The following is a 14,788-nucleotide window of genomic DNA, read 5'->3' as shown; positions in this document are numbered from 1 at the left end:
TACCGTGTCCACAAAGATTGTCTATTATATTGACAAGATAGTCAAGTGGCAGCTCTAAGAATAGAAATGCATGTTCTCAAAGATGGAAGATAGGCGGGAGGAGGCGAGATCAGGTGGGACCATTTTAGCCAATGAGGAAAAGGAGGGCCGAACAGGCCCCCACTAACATCGACAGGACTGAAGTGGAGCGGGTCAAGAGTTTCAAGTTCCTTGGTGTCCACAGCACTAGCAAACTATCATAGTTCAAACACACCAAAACAATTGTGATGAGGGCACGACAACACCTTTTCCCCCTCAGAAGAATGAAAAGATTTGTCATGGGTCCCCAGATCCTCAAAAAGTTCTACAGCTGCACCATTGAGAGCATCCTGACCGGTTGCATCCCCTCCTGGTATGGCAACTGCTCGACATCTGACCGTAAAGCGCTACAGAGGGTAATGCGTACGGCCCAGTACATCACTGGAGCCAAGCTTCCTTCCATCCAGGAACTATATACTCAGGGCTCCTGAGTGCCGCGAGGTCTAAAACACTGCATCCCTGTGCAAGAGGCATCACTGCAGTACCTGGTTCAAATCCAGGCTGCGTCACATCTGGCTGTGATTGGGAGTCTGATAGGGTGGTGCAAAATTGGCCCGGGGTAGGCCATCATTGTAAATAAGAATTTGTTCTAGTTAAATAAAAATACTAACTAGGTGTTGTCAGAGGAAGGCCCACCCCCCACTGCTGTTTATTATCTATGCATAGTCACATTACAAATTATTCCGACTAACCTGTATCCCCGCACATTGACTTGGTACGTACCCCCTGTTTATAGCCTCATTATTGTTATGTATATTTCTTGTGTACCTTTTAATAGATTTAATATTATTAGTATTTTTTTACTTTAGTTTATTTAGTCAATCTTTTATTAACTCTATTTCTTGAACTGCATTGTTAATTAAGGGCTTGTAAGTAAGCATGTGATAAATACAATTTTATTTCATTTGATTTAAAAGGGCAGATATGCATGTGAAAAACAGGCAATAGAGATAGATAGAGGACTCATCTTTGTATCTGTGCCATTATTGCGTCTGTGACAGCATGGGCAGCACAATTGAGGCTATCTCCATTTCAAAGTAGTCAATTTTGGCTGATTGCTCCCAACTCAAAGGAATCCCCACTCCTCAATGGCAATGCCCATGCCAAAACGAGTTAGATCCCTAATGAGTCCTCTATCCATCTCTATGACAACAGGCATACCTCAGATATTGAGGCAATTTTTTTCAAAGTTGCCGAAATGCCACCTGCGTCCAATTATATCAGTGCATTCATAACAACCTAACCATTACGAAACTTCTATTCCATAAAAAAAAGCCTCTTGTAGCAAATTAGCAATTACCTTTTTTATTGACCAAATTCTACACTCTCTCATTGACCTCCATACAAAAACTCCTCACTTCGTGGGTTTATTTTTGTTGACAGATTTTGGGTACTTCACATCTTGCTTCACATGTTCCTCTCTGGTGTGCATATAGAAAGCTGATGCAACTCTCGGGAAGCATTTCCCAGTTGCACACTTTTTATGATCTTTGGGATTCACAACTTCCTCTAGTGCAGCACTGAGATATACAGTATATTAAATACTAGGCACTCTGGCTATCACACTCACATAACTTATGTAGCCAAGAATACTGACTGAAAATAATGAATTTACCTTACATGCAAGTGGATGCTATCCTATTGGAGGGTTGCAAAATATTTTGTCTGATATATGTATAATTGTTACTAATCAAATGTATTTTACTGTATTCAAAATGTGTGTATTGTAAATAAAAAATATTGGCATAAGTGAGGTAGTGCAATCTATTCCAAGTAACCTTAGTTTAATCAATGTGGGCGTCTGTGTTTTGTGGAGCCTGAATCACCTGTCGGTCTAGTTTCATTTAATGTTGAATTAGGCCTACTCTGGGGATTTCTCCTGGGGATTTCTTCTACCCTGTAGCAAAACAAATGACAAATCCATGTCACTGAGATTTGTGCTCTGGAGTTTGGAGCATTGTGAAAAACATTGAAATCATTCAAAATACTTCACCAGAAAGCATGACTTAGCCACAGAGGATCATTAGCTTATTTAAAAAAATAGTGGTGGATTGTTTCAAATCACAAGCATGTAGGCCTATATGCCTAGTTGGGAAGCATCTCAATTTGGGCAGCGCATGTAGCAATAGGCCTAGCTAATTATTGAGATGCAGCTGTCAGTGAAAAGCAATGCATCTAAAATATGTGTGAAGATAATGTGTCTTGACTATCATTTGACAAGAAGAAGGGGAGGGGTATTTGGCGATATTGGTGCATCTCTCTCCAGAATGAGCTCAGCTCTCCAGAATGTGATGAGCTGTCTCCCGCCAATTCTTGCGCATTCCTTGTTTGTATTAATTGTTTGACTGTTGAGTGTTCTTTTCTATAAATTCACCATTACATATGTCACCAGTAGTACATTTACCATTAATCTGCATCATTTGGTTACATTCAATTCGGTTAATGCATGGATAAAAGGACAATTCCACCCAAAAACGATCTTTTGGTATTTGTTTAATTAGTCCATTGATTACATAATCCCAAAATGTTTTGCTTGTCAGCACTCAAGTTTTCAAGATATGTAATTTTCAAAATACAGAGATCATCCCCATATGAGGCATTTTATAGCAAAATGCATCGTGTGGGGATGATTTCTGTATTGTGAAAGTAACATATCTTCAAAACCTGAGTGCTGACAAGCAAAACATTTTTTTTTAATTTCACCTTTATTTAACCAGGTAGGCCAGTTGAGAACAAGTTCTCATTTACAACTGCGACCTGGCCAAGATAAAGCAAATCAGTGCGACACAAACAACACAGAGTTACACATGGGATAAACAAACGTACAGTCAATAACACTTCCAGAAACAGGAAAAAGAAACAGGAAAAAGCCACCAGTTTGAATGACGGACGGACTCATAAAGGGGCACTTATTTTGTGAAGAAAGACTGTATTGAATGAAAGCCCTATACTCAGCCGTTTTCTTACAGTATCTTTCATTCAGATCAAACTGCCTGCCCTATCTTCAGAAGTGTATGAATGCGTTTTCACTTGGTCTCAAACTATTAGTCGTGATGGATTGGCGGGGCTCCGTGTTGACAATAAAGGGTCCAGGCCAATTGGCAAAGAAGGTATTGTAGCCCTAGAATTAGCTGGTATATGGGCCTAGCTCGAGGCTAGCTCAAGGCTAGCTGGTGCTTTCTTCGGGACAGAGGTGTTAGCTAACAGTAGCCACTCGTTTGCAGCTAGCTAGCTGCGATGGTCGGTGTAATGATCCAGAGCGGCGGGAATCCGGTGATGTGGTAGAGAGAAGCAGTCCGATATGCTCTACGTTGATATCGTGCTGTGCAGACTGGCAGGTATTGTCCGAGCTAAGGCTGGCTGGTGGCCGAGAAAAAGGTGAAGACCGCTAGCCGTGGCTAACAAAGACTAGTAGCTAGTTAGCTGCCTAGTAGCTAGTTCCAGTTATCAGGAATAAAAATAGAAGATCCGTACCACAATGGGTGAGGCGGGTTGCAGGAAAGTATATTTAGTTTGTAGATAGAAAGTGAGATTAAGATATATACGAAAAAGACCGGCTATTTACACGGGATAAGACAAAGACAAACACACACGTCTTACTGCTACACCATCTTGGGTCAGACACTTTGGGACTATGTCATCAATGGACTAATGTGTCTGGTTGCCTATTTTGGGATGTCTGGTTTTTCTGATTGTCTTAACTCACCACATTTAATAAACTGAGTTTCTCAGCAATTTTTTCTTCAGCAAGTCAATTAATTATATATATATTTGTTTTACATCCATTGTGAATGATAATAGTTCCTCACAGTATTTGAAAAATCTTTCCAACACTCTCCCCCTAGATAATCACCAGGCCTTGGTGTGAACGAGCAAAATGTCATGCTCTGAGCATCCCATATACCCAGTGGAAACACCATAAAATACCTGAAGACCTTTCCCTTTGCCAAAAACAACTGTGTCTGTCCCGAGCTCACTGGAGCTGAAACTGTGAAGGCCCAGAAAAGGCTAGTTGATTCAATGTAGCCAGTGACAGCTTTGGGCCAGACCTTCATTGGGACAGACCCAGTTTATTGATTTGATGCAATATTGGCTTCGCTAGTGATAGCTCAAATCAAGACAGATAGAAAGGGAGGCAGACAGGCGGTGGGAAGATAGATGGAATTGAAAGAACCTGCATTTTCATCAGGACATTTTCAGTTTTTATTTGTCAGCTTTATGTATTTTTCTTAGTTGACAGTGTAAAATATAGTCCTACTGCTACATTGGCCTATAGGCTATCTCATAGTTCCATGTGCTCATTTATTTAGCCGCCAATGGCTCATGGTGAATCAGTGTGTTGTTCATATGGCAGAGGCTGGTGCTCTCCCATTAGTGGGATTTTAACTTTTGGGTTTTTTATAATTTTAATCCCGATTTGTATTATCAGCCACGTGACAATGATGTTGAGAAACAAAAACGTTATTGAAATTAAACTGTTCCACGAAAATGTGCATATGATAATCATAACTGGTATGAAGATCGGTAGAAATGGTAGGATAAATTGTAAGCTTCTCCAAACTTGAATTTCACAAACTTGAAACTCACGCGCCGCCTAAGAATAGACGGTTGTGAACAGCGCGCACATTGTTTGTAGCCTACTGCATAATTACGAGGGGTGTGTGTGTGTATGTGTGTGTTAAACCCTCCTGTTGTGTTCGTTTAGTGTTAATTAATTCTGTGTTCCCGGTACAAAATTACCACCCCATTATAGCTGATCATAAATCCATAATAATCCATATATTATCACCTAATGTTGTGTTAGATCTTTTTATCAACTGAAGTTATTGTGAACATTACACGTTTTGAACTTCTATTTGCTATTTATGGCCTGTAGGCCTCATTTACCTGAGCTCATACAACTCGTTTTTGAGAAGAAAAAAAAAAGCATAATGTATGGATTATTTTGACTATAACAAATACTCAGATGAAACATATTGTGCTATTTATCACAGACTATTTTGTGTCAAAGTTTAACAAGGACTCTCTCCTCACTAGTGTCATGATCAAATATATGATCAAGAGCCTCACATACAGTATATCGTTTGGTCATTGTGCTGCCACAGAATGAATTGTGAGCAAGGCCTCAAAAAAGCTTTATATACCAGAGCTGCGAGAAAAGTTATATATATTATTGAAACAATGTTGCGATTTTTTGTGAGACTGCCAACAGGTGTGGTTCCAGTGGAGGAAAGATTCTATTGGGGAAAGGTTCCCGTGGAAGCCAAGAAGGGGAGTGAGGTGTGTGTGTGTGTGTGTGTGTGTATGTGTGTTCATACACACATGCATGTGCAAGTTTAGAATTGTATACACTAATTGTAGTCTGACCCATTCATTTCTAATGACCGGTCATTTTTTACCGGAAACACTACAGGTGTACAACGGTTAAATAAAACACCCAAAATGTAAATAAAATCATCAAAATGTATTTTGTGTGTTCAGGTGCCCTGTGTGGACAAAGTCATGGAACCTTATGACAATCAGATTAAATGAACTACATTTTTCTGAAAAAACTTGTAAATCGGTCCAATTCGACCGGAATACAGGAGGGTTAAGAGAAATAGAACTAGAGGGCCGTTGTAACTAAGATTGTGCCAATTAAAACTGAGCACAAAAGGACAGCTATGCGATCCATCGCGGAGAAAATTGCTCACCACGATCCAGCACCAGCGGGTGGAAAGCGTCACTTCACTGTGTTGCTTGCTAGACTAGTTGACTAGTACGGCTACGTATTTGACATGGGCAGCAGCAGACCTGCGAGCCAAGTGCGAGAGAACGCAATTTGATTTTGTTCCCATTCCCTTTACGCCAAGTTTAGAATTGTAAACTAATAGAAAATGTATGTGGAAAACTATTGCGAAAACGTCTCCAGATCACTTGATATCCACCACAAGGGGAAAATAATAGAATATGGAGAGTGGATAGGGTCAGACCCGAATGAACTTAAACGGTCTATCGTACAGCAGAGCGTGTCCAACTCCAAACCAACCACACTGAATAGATAGGAGCATTTCATGAGCGCACAGCTTACAAAACAGAGCTGAGAGCTCTCCATGCAAAATAGGGCCCATATATACATATCCCATGTTTTCTCTCTCCCCTACCCCAATCCCATTATCATTTATATCAACAATGCGACGGAAAAAACTGTTTAATCGTTTTTATTGCAACACAAATTATTGCAGCTTTACCATCTCACCACCAGGGGGTGCTGTACCATCTCCAGCACCTCTACATCCCGTGCCTATGGGTAAGACAGGGTGTTTGGTTCAATAATCTCAAGCAGTATGGCAATAGAACATAACAGGTCCTGTTATTGATCAGGTAGGCACAAGGCCCGGCGTGACAGGCCTGCTCATGGGACCTGGCTCTTGTAGCCATAGTTGAGTTCTGCCCCTCCACTAAGCAGCAGGTCTATCCCAGTGCAGAACGTCGCATCAGCAGCCAGGTACAGAGCAGCCAACCCACTCTCAGCTTCTGTCCCCATTCGACCAAGCAGCTGTTGGAGATTAGGAAGAATGTTAAAGATAAGGTATCAGGTTTATCAAGATGAGAGATGCAGGTGAAATTAGGAAGTCTCTACCAACCCTCCCTTCTCAATTCATTCTGAAATATGTCATTGTAACAGATCTTATATTTCATTGTTTATCTTGTATTGGCTCCTGTCCAGTGAGCACTTGCCTGAGCGTTCTCTCCCTCTTTAATGGTAGCTAAGGTATCTGCAGTCTGTCCAGCCAGCTCCTCCCACAGAGGTGTCATCACATTACCAGGGGAGATGCTACAAGATAATGCACATTTAGACTGCAGCAAACAGAGCTAGAGATAAGAGAAAGTGGGAAAATACAAAAGTATTTTAAAAACAGGACAGACGGAGGGGCAAGAGAAAAAAAGAAGTAGAAAATCCTAAAAGTTTGTAAATGGAGACAGATGCCAGTTCTACTCACCAGTTGACTCTCACTTGGTACCGACTCTCATCCACAGCCATGGCTTTTGTCATGGCAATGATCGCCCCCTTGTGGAGGAAAAGAGACGCATCACCCCTGTTAGGCCTACTTCTCCAAGCCTCAAACACTGGGATAAAGTACTGATGCATACTGTTATCTAGACTTTTAGTTCACCTTAGTGGCTACATATGGTGCTGCATTTTTCTGACCAATGGAGCCCACCAGACTGGACAAGTTAATGATGTTCCCCTGGCGCTGTCGCAGGTGGGGCAGGGCATACTGAGGAGGGGAGAGAGGTGGGGAGATCCGTGATGAAGTAAAACATATTATAAGCTATATAATAACCCATTATTAAGGCTCATACATGCTTATAACAAGTAATAAAGCATTGTACCTGAAGGGTTTCAGTAAAGTAAATATAATGAGTGAATTATTTACTTTAGAGGCCAGGAAGTAACTGATGAGGTTAAGATTCAAAAGATCTCTGAACTCATCTGCAGTAGTGTCATCTGTGGGTTTATGAGGTGGGTCTGAAAGGGGATGAAAGTGAGGGAACTCAATGAATACAGCATAAACACAAACCAAATGGCTACGGAGTATGTGAATTGTAGAAGAGGGGAAAAAAACATGCATTTCATATCCACAAAAATAAGTGTTAAGTGGTACAAAAACGTATGCAGATCTTAAAAACCCCCAATGAAAACCAGTATAGCATTAAAAATACATCTGCGTTGCGACTTGCACCTTTGTCAGGGTGTGACGATCAGGAGGTGATCGGTTTGATGGTGTAAGCTGCAAAGCGTATACACTAAGTACAAAACATTAGGAACACCTGCTCTTTCCACATCAGACAGACTGGGTGAATACAGGTGAAAGCTATGATCCCTTATTGATGTCACTTGTTAAATCCACTTCAATCAGTGTAGATGAAGGGGAGGAGACAGGTTAAATAAGCATTTTTAAGCCTTGAGACAATTGAGACATGGATTGTGTATGTGGGCCGTTCAGAGGGTGAATGGGAAGACAAAATATTTAACTGCCTTTTAACAGGGTATGGTAGTAGGTGCCAGGCACACCGGTTTGTGTCAAGAACTTCAACACTGCTGGGTTTTTCACCATAAATAGTTTCCTGTGTGTATCAAGAATGGTCCACCACCCAAATGACATCCAGCCAACTTTGGGAAGCATTAGAGTCAACATGGGCCAGCATCCCTGTGGAACACTTTCGACACCTTGTAGAGTCCAGGCTGTTCTGGGGGCAAAAGGGGGGTTGCAACTCAATATTAGGAAGGTGTTCTTAATGTTTTGTACACTCAGTGTATGTGTTTTTAATGCTTGAATATGCCTGTTGAAATAATGGCTTGCCAGGGCCTCCCAAGTAGCGCAGCGGTCTAAGGCACTGCCTCACAGTGTTAGCTGTGTTACTACAGATCCTGGATATATACAAAGCTGTGTCGCAGCCGGTCGCGCCTGGGAGACCCATGAGGCGACGCACAATCGGCCCAGCATCGTCCGGGTTACGGGAGAGTTTGGCCGGCCGGGATGTCCTTGTCACATCTCGCTCTAGCGACTCCTGTGGCGGGCCGGGTGCATGCACACAGACAGTTCAGTGTTTCCTCCGACACATTGGTGCGGCTGGCTTCCGGGTTAAGCGTGCATTTTGTCAAGACGCAGAACGGCTTGGCGGGGTTGTGTTTCGGGACAAGACTGTAACCACCAAATTGGATATGACGAAATTGGGGAGAAAAAGGTGGTAAAAAAAGTATATATATAATAATAAAAATAAGTGCCTGGATGTGGATTGGTATACCAACTATCAGCTGATTTGTGGATATATCATGTCCTTTCTTTCTTTCCTTAACAACATCAATTCTCATAGAAAATGATAACAGATACTCACGCCACCCAGCATTGTTGACCAGACAGTCTATTTGACCATAATGCTCCACTGTCACTGAAATCAACCTCTGCAGAGAGAATATCACACGTTGAGTTGACTGCTCTCTGTCATTGACCACCACACTGTGTAAGACGTTTATAACTGCCATCTCCAGGTATGTGGCCCTATGATCCCATTACCTATGTACCTATCTAACTTGCTACATAGAGCCTAAGCTGAAAAAACAGCTAGACACACCACTAAAATAACATAGAAACATACACACATCCCTCAGTCAAACACACAAAACAGGTTATAGCAATGTCACTATTGTTCACAAGCACCAGGGTCTGGACACTGATTGATGATTGGATGTGTAGAAAAAAAGGAAGTCGCTCTGGATAAGAACATCTGCTAAATGACCTAAATGTAAATGTAAAACATGATGGAAAGCTTCCGTCTTGCAGTGTTAGTTTGATCACTAATACATTTTAATTGTCTGATGAGGCTTCATCTATCTGTCCACTCCAATATATACATACACTTAGGTTGGAGTCATTAAAACTCATTTTTCAAATGTCTTGTTCACAAACTATAGTTTGGGCAAGTCGGTTAGGACAACTACTTTGTGCATGACACAAGTAATTTTAACAACAATTGTTTACAGACAGATTATTTCACTTATAATTCACTGTATCACAATTCCAGTGTGTCAGAAGTTTACATACACCAAGTTGACTGTGTCTTTAAACAGCTTGGAAAATTTCAGAAAATGTCATGGCTTTAGAAGCTTCTGATAGGTCAATTGACATCATTTGAGTCAATTGGAGGTGTACCTGTGGATGTATTTCAAGGCCTACCTTCAAATTCAGTGCCTCTTTGCTTGACATCATGGGAAAATCAAAATAAATCAGCCAAGACCTCAGAAAAAAATTGTAGACCTCCACAATTCTTGTTCATGCTTGGGAGCAATTTCCAAACGCCTGAAGGTACCACGTTCATCTGTACAAACAATAGTACGCAAGTATAAACACCATGGGACCACGCAGCCGTCATACCACTTAGGAAGGAGACGCGTTCTGTCTCCTAGAGATGAACGTACTTTGGTGTGAAACGTGCAAATCAATCCCAGAACAGCAAAGGCACTTGTGAAGATGCTGGAGGAAACAGGTACAAAAGTATTTATATCCACAGTAAAACGAGTCCTATATCGACATAACCTAAAAGGCCGCTCAGCAAGGAAGATGCCACTACTCCAAAACCGCCATAAAAAAGCCAAAATACGGTTTGCAACTGCACATGGGGACAAAGATCGTACTTTTTGGAGAAATGTCCTCTGGTCTGATGAAACAGAAATAGAACTCTTTGGCCATAATGACCATCATTATGTTTGGAAGAAAAAGGAGGATGCTCGCAAGCCAAAGAACACCATCCCAACCGTGAAGCACGGGGGTTGGAGCATCATGTTGTGGGGGTGCTTTGCTGCAGGAGGGACTGGTGCACTTCACAAAATAGATGGAACCATGAGGGAGGAAAATTATCTGGATATATTGAAGCAACATCTCAAAACATCAGTCAGGAAGTTAAAGCTTGGTCGCAAATGGGTCTTCCAAATGGACAATGACCCCATGCAAACTTCCAAAGTTGTGGCAAAATGGCTTAAGGACAACAAAGTCAAGGTATTAGAATGGCCATCACAAAGCCCTGACCTCAATCCTATAGAACATTTGTGGGCAGAACTTAAAAAGCGTGTTTGAGTAAGGAGGCCTACAAACCTGACTCAGTTACACCAGCTCTGTCAGTTGGAATGGGCCAAAATTCACCCAACTTATTGTGGGAAGCTTGTGGAAGGCTACCCGACACATCTGACCCAAGTTAAACAATTTAAAGGCAATGCTACCAAACACTCATTTAGTATATGTAAACGTCTGACCCACTGGGAATGTGATGAAAGAAATAAAAGCTGAAATAAATAGTTCTCTCTACTATTATTCTGACATTTCACATTCTTAAAATAAAGTGGTGATCCTAAACTGACCTAAGACAGGGGATTTTTACTAGGATTAAATGTCAGGAATTGTGAAAAACGGAGTTTAAATGTATTTGGCTAAGGTGTATGTAAACTTCCGACTTCAACTGTGTGTGTGTGTATGTATGTATGTATGTATGTATGTATGTGTATATATATATACATATACACACAGTTGAAGTCGGAAGTTTACACACACACACCACACACACACACACACACACACACACACACACACACATATATATATAATTTTTTAAACGAATTAATAAATGTATGTCAGCACAGACCTCAATGCCTGAGTGAACTCTCAGTCTGGGAGGCAAGCACAAAAAACAGGGGAAGAAAACAGGAAACCAGGGCACAGGAAACACAGAGAGCTTCAAATAATGACCGACTACGCCTTTAATAGTGATTTCTAAGCAGTTTATAAGCAGACATTCAAATGAGGAGCAAGGGGCTTGCTAGACCTATGAGTAAACTCAGTGGAGAAGAGTCCTTTCACAGGCAGGGAAAATCCAACAAAGACTAAAGATAGGTGGAGTGTAGATTACAATACAAAACGTAATAGTAAGCATTCTGATAAACCACAGGTCATGTGATCCACTAAGGAATGAGGATATAAACTCTGTTGAAATGTTGTGCATATGAGTGATCATTTGACTGACCTATAAGATAAGTCATTGCCCAGAAGCCCTACCTTGATGTCCTCCTCTTTGGAGATGTCACAAGGTACAAATTTGCATGACCCTGGCCCTGCTCTGTTCAGCTCGGCCTCTAGAGCCTGTCCTGCTGCCACTGTAAAAAAACAACAATATTATAGGCAATTAGCAAGACACTCCCAATAAAGGAGTGGTTCTGCAGATGGGGACCACAGACCACTTCTCAGTTCCTATGCTTCCTGGCTGATGTTTTGGTCACTTTTGAATGCTGGCGGTGCTTTCACTCTAGTGGTAGCATGAGACGGAGTCTACAACCCACACAAGTGGCTCAGGTAGTGCAGCTCATCCAGGATGGCACATCAATGCGAGCTGTGGCAAGAAGGTTTGCTGTGTCTGTCAGTGTAGTGTCCAGAGCATGGAGGCGCTACCAGGAGACAGGCCAGTACATCAGGAGACGTGGAGGAGGCCGTAGGAGGGCAACAACCCAGCAGCAGGACCGCTACCTCCGCCTTTGTGCAAGGAGGAGCAGGAGAAGTACTGCCAGAGCCCTGCAAAATGACCTCCAGCAGGCCACAAATGTGCATGTGTCTGCTCAAACGGTCAGAACCAGACTCCATGAGGGTGGTATGATGGCCCGACGTCCACAGGTGGGGGTTGTGCTTACAGCCCAACACCGTGCAGGACGTTTGGCATTTGCCAGAGAACACCAAGATTGGCAAATTCGCCACTGGCGCCCTGTGCTCTTCACAGATGAAAGCAGGTTCACACTGAGCACGTGACAGACGTGACAGAGTCTGGAGACGCCGTGGAGAACGTTCTGCTGCCTGCAACATCCTCCAGCATGACCAGTTTGGCGGTGGGTCAGTCATGATGTGGGGTGGCATTTCTTTGGGAGGCCGCACAGCCCTCCATGTGCTCGCCAGAGGTAGCCTGATTGCCATTAGGTACCGAGATGAGATCCTCAGACCCCTTGTGAGACCATATGCTGGTGCGGTTGGCCCTGGGTTCCAAGACAATACTAGACCTCATGTGGCTGGAGTGTCAGCAGTTCCTGCAAGAGGAAGGCATTGATGCTATGGACTGGCCCACCCGTTCCCCAGACCTGAATCCAATTGAGCACATCTGGGACATCATGTCTCGCTCCATCCACCAACGCCACGTTGCACCACAGACTGTCCAGGAGTTGGCGGATGCTTTAGTCCAGGTCTCGGAGGAGATCCCTCAGGAGACCATCCACCACCTCATCAGGAGCATGCCCAGGCATTGTAGGGAGGTCATACAGGCACGTGGAGGCCACACACACTACTGAGCCTCATTTTGACTTGTTTTAAGGACATTACATCAAAGTTGGATCAGCCTGTAGTGTGGTTTTCCACTTTAATTTTGAGTGTGACTCCAAATCCAGACCTCCATGGGTTGATAAATTGGATTTCCATTGATTATTTTTGTGTGATTTTGTTGTCAGCACATTCAACTATGTAAAGAAAAAAGTATTTAATAAGATTATTTATTTCATTCAGATCTAGGATGTGTTGTTTAAGTGTTCCCTTTATTTTTTTGAGCAGTATATATATATATATATATATATATATATATATATATATATATATATATATATATATATATATATATATATAATAAGAATACAGTAAGCTTATGAATATGCAATGTAAAGATGATGTAGAGAGGGATTTTTTTAACAATTCATAAAGTCTTCAACAATGGATTACTGATGAATGAAGATTCTGAGACACATTATTGATACCTGTGTGGTGATTCTGTTGGTTTCTTGTAACTGATGGCTTCTACGGTTGTGGCTAGATGGATAGGATAACTAATGCAGCAGGTTGGGAGAATTAATGCAGCAGGTTAGGAGAATTAAAGTGGCAGGTTTGGATAATTAACGTAGCAGGTTAAGAGAATTAAAGTAGCAGGTTAGGAGAATTAAAGTAGCAGGTTAGGAGAATTAAAGTAGGAGGTTAGGAGAATTAAAGTGGCAGGTTTGGATAATTAACGTAGCAGGTTAGGAAAATTAAAGTGGCATGTTAGGAGAATTAATGTAGCAGGTTAGGAGAATTAAAGTAGCAGGTTAGGAGAATTAAAGTAGCAGGTTAGGAGAATTAAAGTAGCAGGTTAGGAGAATTAAAGTAGTAGGTTAGGAGAAAAATGTTAAGGTTAGGCTTAGCTACAATCCTACGGTTGTCACCGACGCAACTCGAACATGCAACTTTTGATACGTAGCTGTACTCCATCTAGCTACAACCGTAGAAGCCACCAGTTCCACCACACCTGCAATGGTATACTTTAATCTGAGCAAAAAATCTAATAAACGTGCAGACACTCACCCCCCCTTGCACAGAAGACAACTTTGGCTCCATTCTCCACTGGAAAAAAAACAACAGAATAGCACATTATTGTTTCCCCAGTACCTCACTCTGCTCAAATCTCAACAAACTAACTTCAAATCAGCAACTTTGATTCTTACCGAATACTTTGACAATCCCTCTACCAATCCCTTTGGACCCGCCGGTCACAATGACAACTTTGTCTCCGTAACGCAATGTACTGCCTGACATGTTCACTAGAGCCAACCCGTCACGGGTGATGATTTCACTGATGATACGTTCACAAAGAATCGTCACTACCTGGTTGACTGTGTTGGTCGAATGCCGCAAACAAAGTTACTTGCCCTCTTTCCAAGCTACACTTTTTATTCTATTTCTTTACATGAAGCAAAATATATAATTGCATTCCTCCCGTTGTCTTTTACATTTCTACGTAAAATTTCTCTTCCCTTCTCCAAGTTCCTCAAAAATCATGGGGTTTGTTGTCGTCTGTGAAGACAGGTGAGCGGCTTTGTGGGACTTGTAGTTTAAGCTCCATGCAAGTTCTAACGCACATCCTGGTGCTACAACCTGCTGTGTCAACATGCATACCGGTATCTCAATCTATGCATGAGGCATATTCTGAAATGGAAAAAATAAGCCATTACATTCATCAATTAACCAAGAAGCCAATGGGATGGTTTTTACAATTGTTTAATGCATAATAAAAAAAATACCTTAATAAATGCTTTAATTCTCACTTTCCTGTAAAATCCACCTCATATCAGTGTTATATCTGTTATACATTTTACATGTTTTTTACCCCTTCCAAC

General features: G+C 41.8%; 1 protein-coding gene across 1 annotated transcript; it reads right to left on the bottom strand.

Moving 5' to 3' along the window:
• Positions 1–6,262: 6,262 nt before the first annotated feature.
• Positions 6,263–14,469, bottom strand: LOC106606926 (L-fucose dehydrogenase). Its single transcript, XM_045720232.2, has 9 exons — positions 14,117–14,469; positions 13,977–14,015; positions 11,670–11,767; positions 8,962–9,028; positions 7,500–7,591; positions 7,236–7,340; positions 7,062–7,129; positions 6,799–6,895; positions 6,263–6,616 (listed from the first exon to the last, which is right to left on the bottom strand). Exons 1-9 carry the CDS (start codon positions 14,205–14,207, stop codon positions 6,473–6,475), a joined length of 801 nt encoding a protein of 266 aa, XP_045576188.1. The 5' UTR covers positions 14,208–14,469; the 3' UTR covers positions 6,263–6,472.
• Positions 14,470–14,788: the final 319 nt, after the last annotated feature.

The sequence above is a fragment of the Salmo salar genome, chromosome 06, assembly GCF_965601325.2.
Source record: "Salmo salar chromosome 06, fSalSal1, whole genome shotgun sequence".
NCBI lineage: Eukaryota > Metazoa > Chordata > Actinopteri > Salmoniformes > Salmonidae > Salmo > Salmo salar.
The sequence above is the reverse complement of the archived record's forward strand: the minus strand, read 5'-3'. Positions and strand labels throughout refer to the sequence as shown.